Source organism: Vulpes vulpes, chromosome 10, assembly GCF_048418805.1.
Source record: "Vulpes vulpes isolate BD-2025 chromosome 10, VulVul3, whole genome shotgun sequence".
Taxonomy (NCBI): domain Eukaryota; kingdom Metazoa; phylum Chordata; class Mammalia; order Carnivora; family Canidae; genus Vulpes; species Vulpes vulpes.
This window is the reverse complement of record NC_132789.1, coordinates 91,739,784-91,766,539: the sequence shown is the minus strand read 5'-3', so window position 1 is coordinate 91,766,539 and position 26,756 is coordinate 91,739,784. Positions and strand designations below refer to the sequence as shown.

The following is a 26,756-nucleotide window of genomic DNA, read 5'->3' as shown; positions in this document are numbered from 1 at the left end:
CTCGTGACTTGGCAATTGAGCTGTGTTTTTACTACTTTTTTGTCTATAAAATTAATAAAATAAAGTGAAATGCGTGATTGATTTTTGGCATCTTCAAGGAGGGAAATTGAAGCTCAGTGGAATAAATAGGTAGATAAAAATGTCTGAATATATGAATAGAAGTGATGAGATAATACCAAAAGAGAAAAAAAAAAAAAAAGCTATCCTACCTCTTCTGTCAAAGAGTGAGAACTCTAAGAGAAAACATCTGGAGCAGAAGAGGAAATGAAGTGAGCGATACACTTGAAACTGTTAAAAACTGCTGAATTTTCTGGTAGCAGGGGAACCTATTAAAAGCTATGGTAGGAATCCTGGATATTCATGCACCTTGAAGGGGTAATTTTAACAGGATAAGGAAAGAAATAAATACATGGCACAAGGCAAAAATTTAAAAGTGAGAAGAGGAAAATAAAACAAACCTAAGTCCAAAAAAACCCTGCCTAGGGATATTGCCCAGGAAGGTGGATTTAGCCAAGTGGGCACTAAGCCTAGTATTTCTTATTTCCCTTTTCATGCCGCAAAATATGAAGTAATCGCCTTAGCAGGACTTATTACAGTGATCAAATCACCTAACAATCTGAAATGTTTCCTTTAATATGAAGATCTTGTTTTGTTTTGTTTCTTAAGGGCAGTCTTGTTTTGTTTTGTTTTGCTTCAATCTATAATCAGGTTCTGTGGAAAATACAATTCCGTATATCCATAAATCTTTTGGTATTGGAGATGAAAGTGATGATCCTAGAAAAACTGAAAAGGCAAAAAGCTTTCATACTTTTAGCATGTAGTATGAATAGCACGGCTCGTTTCTCTAATTTCTGAAATTCAAAATTTCCCACGAAACAGGTTAAATTATTTTTCTTTTGTCAAGATTTGAAGTCTCAGAAAACGTAATTAATGTCTACATGTCACTATATTTTCATTAAGTAGTTTATTTTAGGCTCCACAGAATCTTGTTCTCTAGTGAAGATTGATTGTTTCAAGACTGCTAAGTGAATTTTCTACAAAAAAATATTTATACCAGCTCTACCTAAGTCTGTCTCTGGAGTCTATATATATATTTTTATGTTTTTAAAGTATTTCAAGAGACTAATTGCATGTATGGATAATGAACATTGTTAAAGTAAATACATACTTGGGGATAACATAAAAATGAATGTGATATAAGTAGAATTTTACCTTTTTTGACTGTATTTATACTGTATTTATACCCTAGACACACACACACACACACACACACACACACACATCTGTGTGCACATGTATGTGAATGGGCTTAACCCCCAGATGTATACACAGGTATTTACGTGTAGTCTATACTGGGGAAAAGATTGAAAGAGCAAACGTAATAGCGGTAACTGTTCTGTTAGTTGTTTGAAACATTGTCGTAACTTAAATTAGCTCAGGTGTGTAAAAGATTAGAAAGTTTAGAGATCCTGATAGAATTAATATAAGATGATGAAAATGCATTCCATTTATTAAGCATTTTCTTTATGCCAGACTCCATTCTATTATTCCTCCTTGGCACCACTCCAGTTGGTATTCTATCCAATAAGGGATAAGGGCTATATTTCTTATCAAAAAAGTCAGATGGCACCTGTGTCAAATGAATTCTGAAATGTACTTTTATGTTCTAAAGGCTGACGACCTTCTGAGGTGTGATTTGTGCTGTGCAGTAAATAAGAAAAAGGATTTGCCCTGTGGGACAGCACTTGGAGTCTACGGTGACTGTAGTCCTCCCTCACTTACCAGTGGGCACTTTGGAAGAGTTTTATAAAAGTGACATAATTAGGAAAAGGTATTATAGCATTTCTATTGGAGGCAGTCACTCTCCCTGATGGGCTTAGAGCTTCCCATGGTCAGAGGGTAGACCTTGCACAACACAGGATTCCACTGGGTAGTGCATTTGCTCGACCTCTCAACACTTATATTAGTAAATGTTGTTTTTTTTTTCTCCTTTCATAATACATTGGTGTTTGTAGGTTGGTTTCCATGGATATTGCCTGTAGACAGTTATGATATTTGGTGATAACAGTCTGTTTAGACCTTAGAAAACAATAAAATTTTCCAGAAATGTTGTAGGAGGTAATGTTCTAAAAACATGTTCTATGTATAATCGTGTATTTTGGGGGAGACTACATACACAAAAGGAAATGTAATTAGGTTCTTTTTTTTTTTTAAGATTTTATTTATTTACTCATGAGAGACACAGAGAGAGGCAGAGACACAGGCGGAGGGAAAAGCAGGCTCCTTGTGGGGAGCCCGTTGTGGGACTCAATCCCCAGACTCCGGGATCATGCCCTGAGCCAAAGGCAATCGCTCAGGTGTCCCTGTGATTAGGTTCTTAAGCAAGCGGGGGGGGGGGGGGGGGGGGGGGGGGGGGGGGGGGGGCCAAGATTTTTTTTTTTTTTAAATGACCTTCTGTACTATCTAGTTTATTCTTTTATTTTGCCAAAGAGGAAACTGAATCCTAGAGCCATTTTATATTGAACACCTATTTCCTTGAAATAATCTTTACATCAACCTGGATTGAAATGCACTGCTCTTCCATTTGTGTTTATTAAAGCACAAGTCTACATATCTGTTCTTAGATGTCAGATGTTGAATAATGAATTTTGCTGGGATGCCTAAAATTTCTTTTAAATTCTGAGAACATTTTTTCACATTCATTGATGAAAAATCATCTCATTGTAAAATATTCAATAAATATAAATGCTCAAAATAAATACTTAGAAGGTTCTTTTTAAACATTCATATTCAGGCAACTGTACCTAAAAATTCTCTGATACCCTAAAAGGACAGGTATTTCCATCTCCCTTTGATGTATTCCAAAACAAACTCATTTTACCATTTTCACAGACATCATCACCAAAAAAGTAAATTCATAAATCTAAACATACGAGCCTAAATGTCTTATGATGCTGATTAGCTATTTACATATTGTCTTTTAAAATCAGGACTGAAGTCACGATAATGCTTTGATAAACATAACACAGATCCTGTCCAAATTTTATGATCACATGACTTAAATATTTCCTTAGCCTTAGATAAATCCATATCTAGGGTACCTTGGTACTTGTACGTGTAGCAATGATACAGTATAGATAGAAACTGAAAGAACCAAGCCTATAGCAAAATCTTTAGAGATGTCTCGATTAATGATGTCATGGCCTCTTATAAATGCATTTAGGCAATGAAATTCAGCTGTTCAAAGAACATGCAGAAGGAGCAGCCCGTAGGTGCCTTTGGTAGTGGTTACTTGCAGGAACAAGGCCTGGAACTGTCTAGGTGTTAAGTAGACAAGAGAGTATATGCATAGCCCTTCTTCCTTCCTACCTTAAATTTTGATGCCCTTAAGGTAATTCTTTAAATGCACATTCCCATTTTGATATTCCTAAATATCCTAAATTCAGCTGGGAGGCTTTGGAGGAGGTCTTATTATTTTTTTTCTACACAGTGTGTTGATTTGATACACTTATATATTGCAATTTGATTACCACCAAGATTAGCTACCATCTTCATCCTGACACATAACTCCATTTCTTTTGTGTGATGAGAACATTTAAGATCTAATCCCTTAGCAACTTTATAACAGCAAGTATATAGTAAAGCGCTGTAAACTGTATCCGCAAAATTTAGGCTAGTTTATTTGATTATTAATTTAGGTAGATAGCTGCCATTTTCATATTTTTACAGGTGCTCATGTAACATTGAATTTATATATTTCCTTAAAGTCAGAACTCTCCTATAAACCCCATTTCATTGCATCTTTTTATTGACAAACATTTGATAATCTTTTCAGTTTCTTCTAGAACTATTAGGTCACTTTTTCTACTTCTGTCAACTTTGATAAGTTTCATTTTCCTGGTAAGTCATCCATTCATTTAGCTTTTTGGATTTCATTGGCATAAAGTTACATAAAACATACTTTAAAATTTTAAATATGTTTTTATCTGTGATTATATCTTCTTCCTCACTCCTAATATATAAATTCTTGATTTGTATTCTCTCTCTCTCTCCCTCCATCCCTCTTCCCCCGCCCGCCTCCCCCTTTCCTCACTCCCCATGTGTGTGTGTCTCTCTCTCTCTCCTTTTTAAGAACCAGCTTCTGATTTTCATTCTAAATTCTAATTTTGGTTTTGAATATATCTCTTATGGTTTCTGTCTTCATTGATGTTCACCTTATAATTTTTGTGCTTAATTTTTCTACTTTATAGATTGAATTCATGAGTATGTTTGCACTGTTTTTATTTAGTAGTAAGATAAATTTAATTTGTTAATTTCTTATCATTTACGATCTACCATGTACAACATAACCATTTCCCACAGGTAGAACTACCATATTCGCATGAAAATTACTCCATCAGTGTGTTTTCAGCCCCCTGAAGCAAGCTCGGTGGTTTGACTGACACATATCCTATTCGATGTAGGTTTAAAACTATCAATAAAGAATTTAGAGTAGCTGAAAAGGAAGCACACTAGTACCCTCCTCATACCCGAGGTCATCTGAGGTCTGGAAGCAGATAATCCTCCCACCGTATCATCAGAAGCTCAATAGTACTTAACACTACTTCACAATGCCAGTGTCATTCCCCTCACTTCACCTCATCACAGGCATTTTATCATCTCACATCATCACAAGAAGAAGACTGATGAGTACAGTACAATGAGATACTTTGAGAAAGAGGGAAAGACCACATTCACGTAGCTTTTATTACAGTATTTTGTTACGGTTGTTCTATTTTTAGTTGTAGTCGTTCATCTCTTACTGTGCCTCACTTATAAATTAAACTTTGTAAAAAAAAAAAATAAACTTTGTCACAGGCACACACGTGTAGGGAAGAAACAGTATATATATGGGGTTAGGTACTGTATGAGGTTTCAGGCACCCACTGGCGATCTTGAAACCTATAAGGGGAACCACTGTATTACCAAATTAATTTAAATAAATATCTGTAAAGTTGATATTCCCAAATTACCAAGTCGACTGACCAGTTTTATTTGAATGGCCCTTAATGTCTCTCTGGCCATTGAATAAAAGCATTTAGCCGATTTGAATGAAGACACAGATTCTCTAGTTAGGCCCGAAAATAAAGCAAATATGATTATGTATACATGTTTGCAGTACATTACGCAGTGCACCTTAGAACTTAAGGGTTCTGGAGTTAGCCTGTGTGCTAGAGTTCAACTGCCAGTGTGGAGGCTTTGGCTCTGTATTTTGTTGCAATGTGACCTTGGCCAGGAACTTAGCTTTTCTATATTTTATAATAGATAAAACAAGCATAATAACAGTATCCACTTTTTGTGATTTTTGTAAGGATTAAATGAGCTAACGTATTTGAAAAAATGTAATGATTATTTTATTATTTAAATTATCATTATTTTCAATATGTTAAAGTGTATGTAAACATTTTGGTGTCCAAAATAGGATCCCAGACTTCTCTTCTGCAGATGAGTGGCACTCTGCCAAACTGAAGTATAATCCAATAAGCACTGTAGGATAATTGGCATCTTACTAATTTTATTACCTTTCCCAACCAATTTAGGCTCCAGGTGACACTTCCAGAGCTGGGCCTTTTAAGATCCGCATTTATTTGTTGGCAGGGGTTCACACTACCGTCGGGTTCGATAATTCATGAGGCCGATTTAATTGACAGGATTTTAGTTAGTTTGAACTAGAAACAACCTACTTTGCAGGGTTGGTTTATTTTTGTTGAAGGAAGCAGGGTGTCTGACCATTATGTTTACTAGTGGATTTTTTCCTTTGGTTTACTCCTTACAGTTCTTGGTGGTAGGAAAGCAGTCCTCGTGCCCTCACGGTTGTTAAATTCCCACATGAGGATGAAAATTTTGTCTACAATGCCAGACTTGTTTGTTAAACATAAAAGAACATAAATCCTCCATGGGTCCCCAGGGGTATGTTAGAGAAAGGGAGTGATCGTTATAAACCACTTAGCGCTGTGTGCTCTGTATCATGTTGCCGTGAGAAAGTGATGTTTGATTGGCTCATAAAATAGGTTTAGTAAATCCTTTAAATACTGATGTGAGCAGTTGTGCATGTTGGAAACTAATACCTGAGAGTGTATTAGAAGGATTACCGTGTCTCCAGAACAGTCACCTGGGCATGCGTGGATTTCTGCATTTAAGGAAGATGATGTTTTGTGATTTCACTTTTATGTGTCAAAACGTTGCTTGGTTTTATCATCTTCTTTTCATTTGACTGAGGCCTGCAGACACCTTCCATCATCGTTTTCTCTATTCTTGATGTTTTGAGCAATGCTAGGGTATATAAACCAACCGATTTCCACAATGAATTCCACCTGCAAACGTCATTTTATCAGAAAACAAGAAAAACTTCAAGTTTTTAGGGAAGGCAACTGGATTTAATGCGCTGGTCTTTTTCCAACCACGTTCTGTGTATTTCTAACAATTTAAAGGAAATACGTAATTGTCAGTGATTTTTGTTTTCGTTTTTTTTTTTTTTTCTATTTTGAAGATTAGGTAGCAATAATGAGACATGAGAATACTTTACAGGTAGATCTTCCCTGGGTTTGTTTTACATGATCTTGAACATGATTTTAAGTTTTTTTACAAAATGCTATTTTTGTAACCGTATCCTTTAGCAAGAGGGTTTACTGTTTTGATGAGAGGGAAAACTAAGCCTTAGTAAATAATTATGTTATTGATACTTTTCAGTTCCATAGACATCTAAACAGTTGTTGAGGATCCACCATTAAAATTGATGGTGGTGTAATTGAGTGAAATTGAGAATTATATTGTTATAGGACACCACTTCTGAAAAAAATCTTAAAAGTTTACTGTGAAAGAATTAGTGGCATATGTTAGATTCTGCTGTTTTATAGGCAAAGAACACAGTACTTTTTTAGATGTCCATTTAACCTTCATGGAATGCAAAACTGTAGATTTTTAAAGCACTGTGGTAAGTGTGTGCGTCAGACTTGTATGAACATGTAAGAATTAATTGCCAGCTGTCTAACTGCAAATCCAGAAGTTGTTATAAAGATTAGTGGATTTTTTTAATGGCATCAAATTTAATAGAAAATCTTCATGAAAAAAAGAATAATAATGTGCTTCTAACTCTTATTTGCAGGACAGTGATTTTTATATCAGATGTAAATGAAGCCAAGGTTAAGACTTATGCATTCCTTAATAAATTCTTAACATTTATAATCCAGATATTTTTGTGTGGTTAAAAACTCCTTTCAAATACCTCTAAACAGCTTACACATCAGATAAATATGTAATAGTGTTTCTTAACAACTAAAAAAATATATAATAGTAAAAACGCTTAGAATTTTTGCAGTTTTCTTGCATATGATCTTCTTTTCTCTTAAAATGCTTCTATTAGAGAGATAATAGGTATTTTGAAAATGAAGTAAATTTTTGACACTTTGTGTCCTGTCCAACCAGTTTATTGAAATGACTTCACAAGTACCAGATCTGAGGAATGCCCTTTGGTTTTCATCTTCTTTGAGCTTTCCTTGGTATTCGGTTCTGTGGGCACTGTCCACCACTTCTGCTCAGGTGGATATTTCCCTTCTCTTTTCGCTCCGTCCTGTGGCATCCCTCACAGTGGCTCTCCTCCTGTTCCTCCTCCCACTGCTTCAGAATCAGGACGTTTTTGTTACAGGCTCTTTTCCTTCTACCCACGCTTGTAGTGTTTTTGTTAACTGGCATCCCTCCAATGCGTGGTGATTCTGTTCTCTGCCACTGTCACTCCCTCCCTGAAAGGGTCATGGCCACGCCTCCTATGCTGTAAGGGGGGCAAACTCAGATGCCCACGTGGGCGAGTACTGTAAATGATGATCTGGGTATTACAACAACAACAAGAGCATAGAAAGTAGATGGGGATCTTTAAGAACTTAGGAAGAACATGTCCCATCTAAAACTATTGTCCCTTGGTCCCAGCCTCAATTGCCATGAAGGAACCAAGGTCCAGTGTTCATTCCCTCCATTCACCAAATACTGATGGGGCACTTTCTGTGTTCCTGGCACATAGGTGTTAGGGATACGGCAGGAAATTGAAGATACCCTCCTCCCCTGGGGCTGACACCAATTCCAGACACCTGGGGAGTCGTATTAGGGCTAATAATATTTAGTATTACCTGATCCTCAAATTTAAGAGTAATAATTTAAAAAGCCAGAAATCCAGACTTTTCTGTGAAATCCCACTTTTTAGAGCGTTGACTTAAATTCTTAAAAGCCACACAGAGCCTCTTAAAGCTGCGCTTACCTCACCTGTTTGCAACATTGGCCCACAAAAGATTCTAACACCTGACTCTGAAGTACCCAAGGCCTCCCCAGCTCCTCCTATTTTTCCAGCTGGATCTTCATCTACTTCTTTGTCTCCCACCCTTCATTCACAGCCCACCGTGCCTGGCCCCCTCTTTCCTCGGTTGCATCTTACGCACCATTGGGCTTCTCACTGTGGTGCGTCTCCACTTCCCCTCTCTTCACCCCTGGCAGGCAGTCCTCACTGACAACCCAAATGTTCCTTTGTAAACTGACCCTAATCCCACTGTATAGAATTACTCCCGCGCTGCCATTATTCCACAGTATTTCCTACATACCCGCATTAGAGCACTCACTCACCAAAGTGTTTTATGGGCCTTGAGCCCAAAGAAGCTATAGTTTCATCTTTGTATCCTAAGAATCCAGCAAGACACTTTGCACCAAGCCATTGCTCTATAAATGCTTACAGGATGATTGACCAGGTCTGAAGTCTGGCTCTCTTCAAACTTGCAGTGGTGGTAACCTACATTATATAGGTTTAGGTAACCACCCCCAATCCCCCCCCTCCCCAAGCACAGAACAAACATGCTCTGTGAAGAAAAGCTTTGTTTCCCAGGTGAGCAATTTTGATGTAAAAATTATCCTTTCATATAAAATGGTAGTTACCCACTTTTGTACCAAGTATACTTGAAATAACTACTCAGGTCTGCTCTATCCAGCTCCCCTGACTCCTGAGTGTACCCTTTTCTGTCCCATGACACACATACACGGAACTCCTAGATGGGTTATACTGATTGACTTACATATTTACCATTGATAACCCTATAGAATAGCAGATATTCCCCCCTTTGTATTTGAATTTTCTTATTTATTGTTTTCAAACTCTGAAGGTCATATTAAAAGTTCACGTGGAGGTGGGAGCAAGGGACGTAGGATGGAGATAAAGGACAGCTTTATTGAATGGCAACTGTGTCCCAACAATGTTTTCAGTACTACGCATGTATCCTGACTTAAAATATCCCTTTGAGCTAAGTAGCATTGCCCTCAATTTAAGGCCAAGGAAAATAAGGCTGAAACAGGTTAAGTTACATGTTGTAAGAGAGTTCCTGATACTTCTTCAAGACGAAGATGTATACATAGAATTGGCCTGTTATTCTTTCTGTATAATTTCACCAATATTTCAAACATAAATTCCAATGCACAAAATACATTATTTTTGGTTGTCTAGTATCTACTGAATTTAGAATTCTGAAAAAATCCACCAATGATTTTCAGCCATGTCAGACCTACTACCCTTTAAGAAAACTTTTGAGTATCCTCTTTAGTACTCATAAATGAAGTTTACAGAAGTGTGGATAGTTGTTTAAAATGTAAACGTAATGACACGTGTGCTATGGAAACCTGAAATAGTGAAGCAAGTTATATGAAAATAGTGGATGTAAATACATAAATACACATGCACAGTTACGCTAGGAAAATAAAAGGAGGTGGTCAGATGCATCTTTCAAGTTGACTCATTGCGGATATGACAGTTTTAGAAACAGACGAGTATGTCTACTTTTAGTTGTTTTAATTGTGATGCAGATAGTATAAGCAATGTTCCTGTTCATGATATGTTTTTCCAAAACATAATTCTTGGTGAAGTTCCAAAACATGAAAACTGTCTTCAACTTATTTAATAGTTGAATTTCTGGAAAATTTGATTTTAACTAAAACTGCAAAACATATATGTGTTTATATGTGAGACAGTTATTAGTTTCCAGACTCAGATGAGCTATACCCAAAATTTTGCCTACATCAATGTCCAGTGAACTATTTGAAAGGCATGGAGAACCTGGGGCAAATACTCACTCCTAGGACTCCCCATGATGCAACAGCATCGCACCTTGCCCACCGTATGTTGTAGTGCCCTGCTCACCCTCAGTCTCAGTATAACCTAAAATGCCTCTACAGATTTCTGAAATATTTTCTTAACAGGCAGTACTGCTCTTGAGGAGTACCATGGATCCATGCCTTCCAAAACAAAAATTAACATTTGTTAGGAAGATATTAGTTATTCCTTATGTTTAAGAAGATACTGTGTGTCCTACAATGTAAACTCAAAGTATATAAAAATCAGTTCCTTTCTTCAAGTACATAATAGACTAAGAAAAAGGATCACTTGCCTATGTAGTGAATACTGAAAATACGTGTTTATCAAAAAGAGAAAGATGATGGTGAGCTGAGAACACCCAGAGAGGACTCACAGAGGCAGACGGGAACAAAGTGAGATTTGAAGGATATGTATGTAATGATGTGGCTCTAGAAAAGTTTGCATCAGAGATGAGGAAAAGGAGCCAAGGAGTCTGACCAGGGTGAAAGCGTTACTGTCAGAAAGTAATGGACAATGATAATAGCAATTAAGATTAGAGTAAAACTCTCATGTCCAAATGGAAATTAAATTGAGTAATTCACAAATTGAATATCAGATATGCTTGCTGCATACCAAATATTTAAGTGTTGAGATGACTGGTGAATTTGAAGTTCATTCACAGTAAAACTGGAAGGCTTAGAGTAGAAGAGAATGCACTTCTTTAATTGAGAATACATTTTCAGTTATGTCTCTTCTTTGGATAGTTTTATTATATTTACACAGTTAAATTTTGGAAGGGACTCCTGGCTGTGGTCCATAGATAGATTCATTGTATCCATGATCATGGAATTTGAATTGCTGAAATAACATATCGTATGACCTTATGTCTCTTTTGTCTTTGTTTCTTGCAGGTATGATTTTGTAGAGGTTGAAGAACCCAGTGATGGAACTATATTAGGGCGCTGGTGTGGTTCTGGTACTGTGCCAGGAAAACAAATTTCTAAAGGAAATCAAATCAGGATAAGATTTGTATCTGATGAATATTTTCCTTCTGAACCGGGGTTCTGCATCCACTACAACATCGTCATGCCAGTAAGTACCACTTAGAGGTCTCCTTATTTAATTGGGTTAGTTGTTTATTTACCTAAAAAAAAAAAAAAAAAAATCATGAAAAACAAAACAAAAAAATGCCCATAACATTTTTCTTTTTATGGAGAAAGGTAAGCTTACTATTATTTTTAAAATCAATGTTTTGGTAAAATATATTTTTAAAAAACATATTTTAGTAAAATATATTTTAATATATAATATATTTTGGTAAAATATATTTTAAAATATATTTTAAACTATTATAAATATATATTATAGTAGTTCTCAGTTTTTCCTACATATCCCAATGCTTATCCTGCTTAAATAATATTTCTGATTCTTTATGGTTCTAAAAAGAAGTTTTGAAATTCTCACTGGACTTTAAGAAATCTACTTTGTCTAATTATAATTATTACTATAATTTTAGTTATATACTGATTTCTTGTACCCTTTATGTATTATTTCAAACATTTGTATCTGTTTGTTGCATCACACCAAAAATATTGAAAACCCTTTTACTGTTTTTCTCATGTTGCTTATAGTAATGCTGAAGTACTCAAATAAATATGACAGTGTCAACCTAGTATGCTTTTTAAATATGACCAATAATACCACCATTTAAAATGATATAGAAGATGATGTCCTCAATGATTTTGATAGGAGATATAGCAAATCAGCAGGCACACTGGGAACATAACATAGTTTGGGTTAAATGCATTAACCCTTGTGCTCTTACTGGGTATAAGAACAATGCATATGGGGATGCCTGGGTGGCTCAGTCCACATTGGGCTCCCTGCTTGATTGGGAGGCTCCCTCTCCCCAGCTGTTTGCATTCTCTCTCTTTCTCTCATTCTCTTTCTCTCAAATAAATAAATAAAATCTTTTTTTTTTAATTTTATTTATTTATGATAGTCACAGAGAGAGAAAGAGAGAGGTAGAGACATAGGCAGAGGGAGAAGCAGGCTCCATGCACCGGGAGCCCGACGTGGGACTCGATCCCGGGTCTCCAGGATCGCGCCCTGGGCCAAAGGCAGGCGCCAAACCGCTGCGCCACCCAAGGATCCCCAATAAATAAAATCTTTAAAAAAAAGAAAGAAAGAAAGAAAGAACAATGCACACCACAAGCCAGCAGTCCACGAAGCCAATTAGAAAATATGGAATCAGTATCAAACTTTATGTACTATATTCACATTGTAATTAATGTCAAGTAGACATTTCCTTTTTTGGTTACCCAAACTCAAGTCTGTTGAGTTATTATTTGGGTTATTATTATTGAGTTATTATTTAAGCCTTTGATTAGGCTAAGAAATTTAAATATTGTTGGAGATATAGCTAAAGACAATAAAATGCAGACTGAAGTTTGAAAATGATCATTTATTCATTCAGCAACAGTAACATTTGCTGTGTGAAATCAAAGTTAAGGGAGATGGCTCTGATATATACCATAAATTTATATGGTGAATCTTGATCAATTACCTTATGGAGATTATTTAACGTATCCATACCTCTATTCCATTATGAAAACTTTTGCCAATAAAGATTCTCTACCATTTTTTGTTAATTTCCAAAACTTTTAATAATTTAATATTTTTATTTAAATTTAGTAAAATTGAAAAATTTTATCTAGAAATGAGAAGTGTTGGGACGCCTGGGTGGCTTAGCAATTGAGCCCCTACCTTCAGCCCAGGTGATCCTGGAGTCCCGGGGTTGAGTTCCACATCGAGTTCCCTGCATGGAGCCTGCTTCTCCTTCCGCCTGTGTCTCTGCCCCCCGCCCCTCTCTCTCTCTCTGTGTGTGTGTGTGTGTGTCTCTCATGAATAAATAAATAAATAAAATCTTAAAAAAAAAGAAAGAAATGAGAAGTGTTAATAGTAGACAAGAATGAGCTTTTTAAAGAACACTGTTGGGACGCCTGGGTGGCTCAGCGGTTGAGCGTCTGCTTTCGGCTTAGGTCATGATCTCCAGGTCCTGGGATCGAGTCTCACATTGAGCTCCCCATGGGGAGCCTGCTTCTCCCTCCACATATGTCTCTGCCTCTCTCTCTGTGTTTCCCATAAATAAATAAATAAAATATTTTTTAAAAATAAAGAATGCTATTGATAGGTAATACTTTGATATTGTGATGATTTGAGTAAAGCCACTAAGAGTCTTTTTAACGCATTTTCACAGTATCTTTCTTTTAGAGAATTTATGAATTTATTTTTCTTTAAGTCTGAGATGGCCTTGGGAGACATGACTACACTTTTACAAAGTTATACAATCTTTGTTTTCAGTTTGAGTTTTAGCACATTGTCGTGTTCTTAAATATTTAAAGATGAAACAATTAAATTTTACTCTAAACATAATGGTGGGTCTTGTATCACAGCAAAGTTTTTGTTTATCCCAAATCTGTGACAAAAAGAAACTTGAAACTCGAAGATACTTGTATTTTCAATAACTGTTCTCTTCATATTGTATTATTTTAAATATGTATAACTAGCAGTCTACTTATGCTACTGAATAAGACATGAAAGCTAAAATATGCCACACCAAGGGTTTTTTTCTAATTTTCTAATTACATGGGTTGGTTCTATAACCCAAGGAGTTGTATGATTTAATAAAATAAAGATAAAAACATGGGAAATTTATACTGTTGTACTCAGTTCTGAGTGCATTATAGGTTTTTAATAAATACTTGAATGTTGAGTGGATCATACCATTCACTCACTCCGGCTTAACAGAAGATTCACTGACACCTGTTTTTTTATCTGTGAGAGTATATCAGGTTCCTGAGCCTTGAAATGAGATAAAGCATCAGAAGGGTCTGCAGTAAGTACCACCCATCCTCTTGACTCCAGAAAGGCCCTGCCACCTGGGTTTGACCTGCTACTAGAGATTTACTGTGATTAAGATCAGAAACTGCCTCTGAGAGGCTTTAGAAAAAGGGTGTGTCGCCAGTTACATCGTTAAAATTAAACTCAGTGCATCTTTAAATAGTTATTGAAATCCTTTGATAAATTTGTAAATGTGGGCTTTGGTGGGCTGAGACTCGACATCCTCCCAGTATGTATGAAGCCACGTTTTGCATGACACCTAAGTTGACCAGTGATGGGCTGCAGAAAATGGAGATATGTGGAGATATGACATAAGAGATCTTACATTGGGATCCCTGGGTGGCGCAGCGGTTTGGCGCCTGCCTTTGGCCCAGGGCGCGATCCTGGAGACCCGGGATCGAATCCCACGTCAGGCTCCCGGTGCATGGAGCCTGCTTCTCCCTCCGCCTGTGTCTCTGCCTCTCTCTCTCTCTCTCTGTGACTATCATAAATAAATAAAAAAAAATTAAAAAAAAAAAAGAAAAAAAGAGATCTTACATTAATTTGCCTTAGCAGCCATTGGACTGCAAGGGGCAAGGAAATGTGACAGCATGGTCCTACATTGCCTAATAAGTGTCATTTGGTGATTTTAGTTTGGCCAGGTTGCTCTCCGGGGTGATTATTGATACACGATTTTTACAATTCTCCCAAGCTTCGGTTCTGTTGAATTTGAATTTATTTTGGCAATTTATCTGCCACTTCTTCACCTATCCTTTATCTTGGTTCCATGTTTCTGTCTCTTCTCCCACACAGCCACACTCCTGCTCTCAATAATTTCCGCAGAAGGGTGAAATTTGGTTAGTGAAAATTTGACATGTGCTTTTGCTGTTAAGCCTTCCAGAATGTTTTGAATTAGCATTGTGTATTGCTAAATGACATCCCTCCCTCCATGCCTCTCCTCCCCACAACATTATTATTAGCAGAGTAACAATCCATCAAACTTATCTGTATATCGATGAATGAAAGCCTAAGGGAAGAAATTTTGCCTTTTCAAGAACAGACTTAAAAGTTCTTGTGGCATTTGCTCAAGGGCACATCACATGCCCCTGGAACCCCTAGATCATCTCTGATGCTTTTTTTTTTCTTTTTTGTAAAGGATGAACTTCATAATTAGCACACCCAGCTTCCCCAGAGGCATTGATCTCATTGACTGCAAACCCACCATTGCAAAATAGGACCTTAGGGACCACTGGCCACAATGCTTTCTTAATTTTATAATGATAAAAATGATGCAAACCACAAGTCCTTAATGGGCTGTTACCACCCCAAATTGAGGTTTGCTACTGAGTGCCTAGCACAATGCCAGACACACTACAGCTGCTCCACTAGTATCTCATGGAAATTCAGCCCCTGTCCCTTAGAGTTGTCTAAACCTATGTGGAGCGGCACTAACTTCTCATTTACTATATGTTATCTTTGTTACTGTTGTATAATATTACTCGTTCATAAACTAGAGCCCTGAAAAATCACAATAAGGACACCACGTGTTCTCCTGGTCATGATATATTAGAACTCTTTTCTTCCTCTCTCTTTCTCTTCTTTCTCTCTCTTTCTCTCATTTTGGTGGGGAGTGGAACATCGAGAGTTGAAGACAGTGGTGCATGCTTATGACATTATAACCATTAATGTGTATAATCATACTCAGCTGCTTTTTTATAATTAATATTTTGCATCTATTCACACACCTGCAGAAACTTTGAGTTTAATCATTTTTTTTTCTGGGAAAATTATGGAGAAAGTTTATTCTAATATTCTTTATTGAAGTTTGCAAGTAAGGGAGATCACTCTGCAGCCTTCTTTAGGAGAATGAATGGATATGTTTGATTCTAGCCAACCTTTAAGATTGGTTGATTCTATACCAACCTTAGACAGTATGTCTTAGCAGTAGCAGTTTTAATACATTAGTTAAAATTTTCAGAAACAGTGTTGCCATAAAAATCTATGTCCAGCTTTGTAAGATGATTTATCCACTCTTTTCCTCAGTTAATGAGTGAGAGTACATACAGGTAAAAAAAAAAAAAGGATTCCTTACTACTTTGAATAAAGTGATGTTGATTTAATATTTAAAGATTTTACATATTATTTTATATGTAGTACTGTTCTTTGTAATATTAAGATTTAGTATCATTTTCTTGATTCCTAGATATCTTAGAGTAAAACATAAATAAAATTTATCTTTCCATTTTACGATTTTAAATTGATATCATAGGCTAAGGAAAAACTTAGGAAAAACTTTGGCATGAGAGATTTAGCTAAAATTATAGCTAGTTGTTTATAGCTTTTTAAAAAAGTTCTGGATTTATTACATAAATTTAAAATGTATGCTTCAATGTTATTTTCAAGAATTATTTATGCAAATATATACTCCCCAATTATGCCCCGTTAATAAATAATGAAAAATAAATCCATGCAAATTGATGCCAAAACCATATATGTTCAGCTTTCATGACTGTGCATAAGGAGTTAATAATGTCTTTGATTTTTTTTTCCTTCATGCAAAAAAAAGGGGAGGGGGCTGGTAGATTAGCAGCGAGAGATTGTTTGGGAAGAAATGAAGCAAAACTGAAATAAAACAGTGCAAGCTTGTTTCTGTTTGGAGGCCACACACATTGAGAGCCCAGCACACATTTCAGGTCTCTTACAAAGAAAAGAAAATTTCTTGTTTAATTTTGGAGTAATTTATAATAGATTATGTATGTTTTACTCTGTGTACTATAGCATAAGCACCATTATTTAAAAGTGTTTTTTAAAAAAACCTACACAGGCTGAAAAATAGTATCTCTTCTTCTAGCATCAAAAGACCTTATTAAAAGTTTACTTGTTAAAAAATAAGCCTTTATATAAAAAGATTGCAGATTTTAATCAGTTACTTCAAAAAAACTATTTTTAAAAAATGCAAATCCAAATATGAATATTTTTAGTGATTTTTATTAATACATAGAGAACTATTTCTTCTTGAGTATAATATTGTTTGTAACATATATACTTTAAAATGGTTATGAGATTTGAGGAATTTTTTCATTCTACAATCTGGTTAAAATTTTGAAGGATAATTAAAATAACACTGATTTCTTTTAAGACAGTGTTGCTGAACATTACATTTTTCAAGAGTTTTAATCTAAGCTTTCTGATGAGCAATAATAACATAATATTTTCAACAATTCATTTACTCTCATTTTTCATTTAATAAATGGATCGGTGTAGATTAAGAGAAATAGATGTTATAGCTTCTATACTAATTGACTCCATATATTTTTATCTTGCTTTGATTGCCTGAAAAGAGGAGCGTGGGGTGATGAATGTACTGAACGCTTCTTTAACTCACAACAATCCGTGAAACTCATCTTTTTTTAGGTTGCTTCTAAATTTTTCCTACTATTTCTTTCCTATTTTCTTTTGTCACTGACTAGCAACAGTTGGTTGGATCCCACACATTTTTTACTCTTTTTAGTAAAATAATACCTCGAGAGTAAATAATGCTAGAGAATGGCATGCAAGTATTGTAGCCACTTTATAATCCCAACTGTGGGTTTTCCTTAATAGTGATTTTGTAAATGACTTGTCCAGAGTTAAGTCAGTGCCTGGCCAGTGTGCACTATAGAAGGGTGTATGGTTTCTGTGGGGAAGGCTTAGAAGGACACTTGATGCCTGAGGTGCCATTAAGGAATGCATGACTGATTGCCAAAGTAGTTATTAATTATGCGGGATACAGAGAACAAAGCAGCTCAGTGAATATTGAAGTTAGAGGGAGAAAGGAGGAGGGGGATATTTTTTTCCGTCCCTTCTGGCATGTGCCAGTAGGTTATTTCACTGTTAATATCATGTAAAGAAAAGTCTTAACTAAAGGCCAAATTTGCTTTTATGTTCAGGTTAAGAAAAATTCCAAGTAGCTCTCAAACAAGGTATCAAATTCATTTTCTTAGGGGGGAAAAGCAGCATACCTGGAATAAAAATACTTAGAGCAATATCGTAACCCTAATCCCATAGGAAACGAATTCAGTGTTAGAATGTCAAGAGTTTTAAAAATTGCAAATCTTCGTAACCAATTGCACTGCGTCCCTGTATTACTGTATTAAACTGATCTTAATGAGTGGAAAAGTTTGGGCTTTAAACCTTTAAAATAAATTTGCATTTGCCTTAAGAGAGAATTAAAAGAAAAAGCTGGTCTTTGAATTTTTTTGTAGTATTTGGAGAACGAAAGAAGTTATTTCAAGTACTGCGTGTCTCTACTGTAGTCTGAAACACTTTTTGAGTGATTAGGTTTTTATTAAAATATACAATGTAATTGTATATTTATGCAGGGAGTCTAGAGATGACAGTATTTTATTACATCAAAGAAATTATACAATTGCTACAGAGACGAAGCTTTTACTTGGCTAAGAGCTGTTTAATGTATTTTTCTACCAACTTCTACCCCACCGACACAGTGCTCTCTTTCATGTGGAGATCATGGTCTCTCTTCCATTTCTGCTGATTCTTTTTGTTCCAGTTAATTCCTAGCTATCTAAGAAAGAATTTCACAGATGGTATGATTTGTAGTCAGAAAGAAAAAGGCAGTTGGTGCTTCTGCAGGAATGGTAAAAGGCAGACAAACTACTCTAAGTTGAAATACAGGGGGTTATAAATAAGAATTTAGGAAGGCTTGAGGTTTGATTGACTCATATTTTATGTCTAAAGCCACAAAGATTTAAAAGCTTAGAGTTAATATGGCCCTAAACCTGCTGGAATTACTCTCTAGAAAGTTTGTTGCAATTGAAAATGTTAAAATAAATACTTTTGTCTTAGCATCCCCATCCATTTTCCTGTTAAGTCTTTCAACATCCATTGAAGAGTATTTGATGAAAATTTTTGTTGTGAGAAAATTTAAAAATGTATATGGCATTACCCTGGGTCTCTGAGAACTTACCTTATTTTTGGGGAAAATACACATACGCGCTCACACGCGCGTGCAAACACACACACACACACACCCCTTATACACCTATATAAATATACTACATAAATAAGTGTAATATAAATTGTTTGGAAAGATCTGAAGAAAGAGAGGCAATTGGTGGAGCAGAGGAATATTATAACTCTTAGACTAAAGGAAAAAAACAAGCAGTCAAACAAACAGAAATCCTGGAAGTGACTTGGTATAGGTTTCATATCAAATATATTATGAAAAATCTCTGAGGAGTTTATCCAGTACTATATCATCAGGTGTCAGAGATTATGATTCTCTTTATTTGGAGTGAAACCCAGTTATCTGCATTTTCATCAAACATGCTTAGTGATTCTGATATACGATGTTCTCACTTGAATTTGTGGGTGAGAAATTGCTCTAAACTATAAACTGAGCAGATGCAGAGAGTTTTTACTACAAGATGTTGGGGAAATACTTTTCGTTTTCAAATAAACATGAATATTTGTTGGAATAGACTGGAAATTCTGCATGAATATTTTATTGCTAACATACCCCATGTGTTCTCTATTTTTCAGGATTGCAAAAAAGTGAGCCTTTCTCATAGAATTAGATGGATAGATTTCAATTTTTTAATACTCACATTTATTGTACTGACTTTTCTAAGCTATGTACTGAAGCTTATCAGTTTTGTCAACTGTCAGTATCTCTTACCCATGCAACTAGAATAAATGACACCCCGCCTTCTTTTCTAGCTCAACACTAAGCTTTTCTGATAATTCACATAAGGCATAGCTCCATCACTGAGGCACAGTTCTAGACTAGATAGTCATTTGTTCTGCAGTGTAAGGCACTATTATTAGTAAAATAAGACAGTCTCAAGCCTCAAGAAATATTCTTTCAATCTCCTTATGTACTTTTTCACATCATTATTCTCTGAGTTACGGTGGCACATAGTTTTAAAAGGCAAATGTGGGATCCCTGGGTGGCGCAGCGGTTTGGCGCCTGCCTTTGGCCCAGGGCGTGATCCTAGAGACCCGGGATCGAATCCCACGTCGGGCTCCCGGTGCATGGAGCCTGCTTCTCCCTCTGCCTTTGTCTCTGCCTCTCTATCTCTCTCTCTCTCTGTGACTATCATAAATAAAATAATAATAAAAAAAAAAAGGCAAATGTTTCTCTTAGGCTTGTTACAAAAATGGTAGTTGCTCTCACTTTCCTTTGTGCAAACTATTTTCCTGTACCTTGGAGGGGAGCACTTCCAGTTCTTTTAACTTATTTCTTGCAGAATTGACCTCTCTTCCTTCACCTAACATGCTTTTATCGTCGCTTCTTGATTCTTTGCTTTCAAGAATTATCTATGATCTTCATCGACTCCACTCTCTGGAAGATGAGGCTTTCACTTTCTTCCACCCTCCTGCATCTACCGCACATGCAGACACATCCCATCATGTCTCCTCTAGAATATCCTGTTATATCAAGATCCAGATCCATCGTGTCCATTACAGTGGCCATGGAATCATTGTTCACAGCTGAGCCATGAAGTATTCTGTGACTGCATTTCCTTTCCTGCCTTGTCTTACTTTGTTTTCCCTAGGCTTGTGTTATTTTTTGGTATGCTTAGCTTTCTGTTTGCGTATATCACTGATTCATCTCCAAATTGTTCTTCAAATTGTGTGAATCTCCTCTCAAATGCAATCAGACACATTCGCGTTTTCTAATAATTTTGTCGACCAGAAGAAATTTCTGCTGAAACAATCTGATCTGCTTCAATTTAGACCGATTACCCTTTAGACCTGCCACACAGCTGTCATCTGGGGAATTCCGCACCCCCACCCCACCATTATCCTGAGCATTCTCTTTGCCATTCTCTTGCATTAGATCCCTTGTTTGCAGGATCTTTTGTCTTCTCTCTTGTCTACTTCCTGTTTGGGAAGAGAGTAAAACCCTCATGAATTTCCCGAGAAAAAGGAGCATCAGAGATAAAGTTTTGTGGGCTTGAATAACTGAAACTTCCTTTATTTAACCCTCAACCCTAAATGAATACTTGACTAAGTCTAGAACTCTAGTTGGTCACTTAAAAACCGACTGGACATTCTGTGCCCGTGGATGGCCTTGCTGACTACCGTATTCACTGCATCGTGAGCTGGCCGGTCAATTCCTTGAAAGCCCCCGGCTTCCCCTAATCTCTTTTCTAAGGGTATAATCCTGGCTGCCAGTTCTCTGAAATGAGAGCTGAGTGGATTTAAAGACTGAGAGTCCCAGCATTAAATGTAAACACATTTCCTCAACCACCTCCATACCCGCATATTCACAATAGCATCACTGCTCTGACTCTGCTTGGGTTCCCCAGTCCATAAATCCTTGATTCTATTCTGTTCAGGGAAAAATTGGAACAGGGAATAAACTCATCTCTGACACAGTGGGGAAATAGATTTGAAGGGTCGAACAGCTTCATGGCTTTCAACCAGCCTTGCTATTTTTAGCTCCAGTGTCCTTCCCACTTCCATAGGTACCTGATGCCAGCGGATCCCAGAGCTTTTTGGTTTCTTTTTCATGCAAGTCAGGTTGCTTCTTGATTTCCCCCCTGCTGAATTTTAGTCCACCAATTTAATGACTATACATCTACCTACATTTCAGTTTCCAAAACTTTATCACTATTGACTCCTTTCTGATTTTCTTTGGCCTTAAAGAATTATGCATTTAAAGAAATACCTTCAGAATTAATCATCTAAGGAAAGAATAGAGCTAAAATCATCATCTTTTTTGTTCCTCTGTTCATTTAGCAATGTCTTTATCAAACACCAAGTTGATGTTTGGTCACCAAAATACTCAGAAACTCTGTACAATATTTTGAGGGCATAGTATGTGCCAGGTGCCATGCTTTGTAATTGACTTTAAGGAACAACTCCATTATCTTTCCATGCCAGATAAAATATGCCTTCATAGCAGTTGCTTTGCATGATTATGCTATTACATTTCCTTTTTAAACGTCAGGGAGACATAGATAAGACTTGGTATTGATTAGCTATTTAACATATCCTGAACTCTGTTTTAATATTAATATTATGTCCAGGAGTATCCACTAGCATACCAATCATGGTTCACACATTGCACATGTTAGTTATAACTGAACAATCTACCATATGATCCTTACCTTTAAGACAATGCTATCCTTGTAAATAGTCTTCAAATATTTATCTTTTGAGTAGTGCTATTAATGTATTTGAATGCTTTGAACATTAAAACTAGAGCTTTTAAAAAATTGTTTATTAATGGAAACACACAGAGAGAGGCAGAGACGTAAGGGGAGGGAGAAGCAGCTGCCCTGCAGGGAGCCTGATGCAGGAATCGATGGATCCATGGATCCCAGGACCTGGGATCACAACCTGAGCCAAAGGCGTCTAGACACTCAACTACTGAGCCACCCAGGCATCCCTAAAACTAGAGCTTTAAAGATTTTACTCATCTCTTTAAGATGACATAATTTTACTTTGAAATCACAAGAATCTGATTTTATATACAATATAACCATCAATGTTTACATCCTCTTAGAACAAAACTAAAAGATAAGTGCATATACTTTTGAAGAAGTTAATTTTTGAAAGTCAAGTATATAGTAAACATTTTTTGGAAAAGTACTTGATGATACCAACTTGGAAATAGTTGAAGTAGGCAAAAGGGAATGATGAACATATATTGAAAGAAATACTAGACTAGATGTGTGCTTTTCTATCATTTAATCCCCATAATGTTATCACCATTTTACAGATTAAAACTCAGAAAAGGTCACATACTTAGAAATGAGGGTATTAAGTAAGGCTTTCCTAATTCTATGTAAAGCCAGGCTGCCTCCGGACTGGTTTGAGAAAGCAAATGCAAGATTTTCTCTCCCCATCTTTGCTTCTTATTAAAACACCTAAGTAGGGTGCCTGGGTGACCCAGTTCATTAAGCGTCTGACTCTCGTTTCAGCTCAGGTCACGATCTCAGTCATGAGATCCAGCCCTGCATCAGGCTCTACACTGGGCTTGGAGCCTGCTTAAGATTCTTTCTCTCCCTCTGCCTCTCCCCCCACTCACTCTGGTATGCACTCTTTCTCCAAAAAAAGTAAATAAAATTCTAAAGAAGGAAAACATTTAAATACTATTTTTGTTGATTATGATGTCATGGATGCTTTAGAACCTTGAGAAGTTGATGAACTAAATTAGAATTTACCTTTTTTTTTAAATGCAAACAAGACATAGTTCCTTTAAAGTTACTTTCAAAGTAAACACGTGCCAAAAAAAAAAGGTAAGAATGCACACGGAGTATTTTGCTGATTATACTTGACATAAGTCAAATTTCATCACTATTGAAAAATGACACAATTATCTGTGAGTATCCTCGCAGTCTTTTCAGCTCCAAAGAAATTTTCAGAATCGTGTCATTGAGGAAACTTTGGAGGCTAACATTTATACGAAGAAATAAGAAAGTGAAACTGGAAAACAAACCCAACAAGGAAAACAAGACTTAATTGGGTGTCCTCTATCAAGCCTGTCCTAAATGTGGTCACAGCAGAATAAGGAAGACCCTTGGCATTTTTAGCTTGAAATTAGGCAGATGGTGTACAGTGAAGGAAATATAATAGGCATTTGGTAATCTTTAGAATGAATGGGAAGGGAAACAGAAATCTTAAGGGCTAATATACAAGGGGAATGCCCTGTCCCAGCTGTTTGCAGGGCGAGGCCCGTAGGCCACCGAAGGCCCCAGTGAACCAAGGGAGGAAATTCCGGAACCAGGATGTCTTTGTGTCAGGGCCCCAGGGCATAGGTGTCTATCTGCCTAGGTGTTTCCACTCTACTTAAGTAAAGTCAGCTTTTGTTTAAGCATGAATAAAGCCGGTCTGGAAATACCTGCCTGGTACCTCTCCCTGAGTTTCTCTACTGCAAGTAGTTATTCAGAAGAAGGATTAAGGCTGTCATCTGTTGCCTTTAAGGACTGTATGAATTATCCTAAGTACTTCCAAAGCAGGTTTGCTTAAGAAAACCAAGTTTTTTTAAAAACCTGTACCGCCCCCCCCCCCCCTCTCTTTGGAAGAATAATAGGGAAAGGCATTGAGAGGTGACAGTTATCTAAGACTCTAAAATAAAATTTGAGATAGCAATTGGAAATAGGTGAGCATAGCTCCAGGTCAGCCTAGAGTCAGTATCTAATGCCTCCTCTGCTAAAGAGGAAATGCCTTTTTTTTTTTTTTTTTTTTTTTTCCAGAGGAATAACATTCTGATAAGGTCAAAACAAAACAAAACCACTTTTCCTGCCGGGTGTGAGTTAATGAAATAGCATTAAGTGTAATTAGTTGTTTTAGGAAAAGACAAGTGAAAGACAGTGAATTGTTAGAGAGACAGAGACACTGCAAGCCAAAACTTGACTTCCAATACCTGAGAGAGGCGGTTTTAGAATATATGACACGTCCTTTGGAGCAGATTCTTTAGAAGTCATCTCAACATTCTGACACAAATATTTTCCTTTCTTTTTGGAATATGATGAGTGAGGCTTTGTGGCATTCTAGTCCCATTGCTGATAAAAATGATAAAAAGGACTCCCAAATCCACCCAGGCATACAGTGTTTTGTTTTAAAGACAAGGGATCCTTCTCAGACTTCTGCAGGGTACTGAGTTCCCTCTGAATTTCATGTTGACATGCTGCTTAGTCATCTTTTGGAACTCCAAAAAGGTTTAATATTTTATGATGACATGTCAAGAGGGGTACATAACACTGAATGGGAAGGTGTTTATTCCTACTGCACATTTAAATGGCGTTAAATGATGTGGGGATCGTGCTTTTCATTTATCCACAGTTTATGTTTTCTCTTCCAGTAGGATTTCTAATTACATAAAACGGCTTCACTGCTTCCTGTGGCTTGCCACAGTCTTTATTTGGCATGAATGTCGGGGCATAATTCCATGTCACTGAGTAATTTAAGGATCTTAACTCTTTATAATGATATATAGTCTTTTAGTAAGATTTTGGACTTTCTGCTGTGGTGCCTTTGCATTTGGTTTTTTCTCCTTTATATTGCAAGGCTGTGGCAAGATGCAATTTAGCTTAAGTAAGGATTCAGTCATTTGACTTGGCCATACAGGTAATTTTATATTTTTAACTGGAAGTTTGTATTAAGCTGGAAAAAAAAAACCACCTAAGTAAATAATAATAGTACACACCATTTCTTGAACATCTATTACTGTATCGGGTTCTTGATATATGTCATCTCATTTATTCAGTACGATAACTGAGAGATTATTGCCATCTTACCTAGAGGAAGTATTCTCAGAGAAGGAATGCAACTTGCCTATGGTTCAGAACAAATAAATATAAAATTGTAGTCAAATCATGAATTTCAACCATAGAATATAATATCTCCTAGTCAGCTTTTGTTCAGTAAGAACAAAACTTTTTAGCATTTTATTTTGAGATCATTGTAAATTGATGTTCATTAGTAAGAAAGATCCTGTATTTTCCCCAACGGTAATAACATCTTGCATAACTATATGTAGTGCAATATCACGATCTAGAAAGTGACTTTGATATAATCCACCAACCTCAAAAAGAAATTTTTGAATAAAAGTCCACAGTGCCATAGGCTGTGTTAAATGAAAAGTGTTATATGAATAGACTTTCATAAATAAAAATTAGACCAGTACATAGCTTTTTAAAATGGCAAAATCAGGAGTACTAAGAGAAAAGATACATTTTTGTATTACAAAATGACTTCAGCACACCTATTTAGTGAGGAGGAAAATTTTTATTCTAAAGTGGGTAATCTCACAATCTGCATCTAAAATTCTGTGTGGTGCAGGACCACTTTTGCAGCCTAGAGTAGAACATCTATCATAGATTAAAGATTACAAAATCAAAAATAATTCCACAAATCACTCTTCTTGATGTGGGATTCAAAGTGAATGTGTGAAACATAAATAGTCACTATAAATAAATCCATGCATAAGGCTTTGCTGCCTCTGAGACAGAGATTAATGAAGTTTTAGGATGCTAAGAGCTCAAGATATAATCTATAACTTTAAACTGATGTCAAGATCGAGAATTGATTGCTTAAAAAGCCCTTCATTTCTCCAGAACAGATTGATGACTGAAGTGCTCCTAAATCTCCTCTCATGCAAAATTTATATAATTTGGTTTCAACAGGTATGGTATGTGTGGGTAGGGGGGGATTTACATATTAAATGTAACTGTATAATATATAAAAGTTTAGCTGTTTCAGAAGCAAAAGACAGTAATGTGTGTGATATTTTCAAGATAGTTTTAAATTTTGGAATTCAGTAGAAACCAGCTCATGACCTGTGGGAGCTGATAGTTGGCCTATTAGCTGATTGAAAATGATTCAGATGGAGAATCATGGAAACAATACACATACTCCATAAGCATTTAATTTTAATTTCACTACTCTTCCTTTAGGGGTTGAGATCTTTGCTTTAAGTGGGAATAAGCTGATTGGAGTCCTGTTGTATTTCTTCCACAAATCATAGCCATAATGCCTTAATCATGACTTCCAGTTTGGGTTTCTTTAAGTAAAAATGGGAACTCGGAGATACCATTTAAAGTGATCTAAGTGCAGAATTCTTTTCGGATTTTATGAGGTTTTCCCTTCCTATATTTTATGTTTGTCTCTCTCATACCTACTTGAACAACAGGTTGTTTTTTGTTTTGGGGGGATTGTTTTTTGTTTTTTTGTTTTTTTTGTTGGTTTGCTTTTTTAGTAACTCTTTTTGTATGCAGTTCTT

At 36.2% G+C, this 26,756-nt stretch overlaps 1 protein-coding gene across 2 annotated transcripts in view; it reads left to right on the top strand.

Annotated features, from left to right (window-relative positions):
- The window catches only part of PDGFC (platelet derived growth factor C), a 199,189-nt gene that overhangs the window by 133,662 nt on the left and 38,771 nt on the right, over positions 1–26,756 (top strand). For both annotated transcript variants that reach the window (XM_072724914.1, XM_072724915.1), the window contains exon 3: positions 11,050–11,230. In XM_072724914.1, coding sequence (XP_072581015.1) covers positions 11,050–11,230 — 181 coding nt within the window. The remainder of the gene's footprint in view (positions 1–11,049; positions 11,231–26,756) is intronic.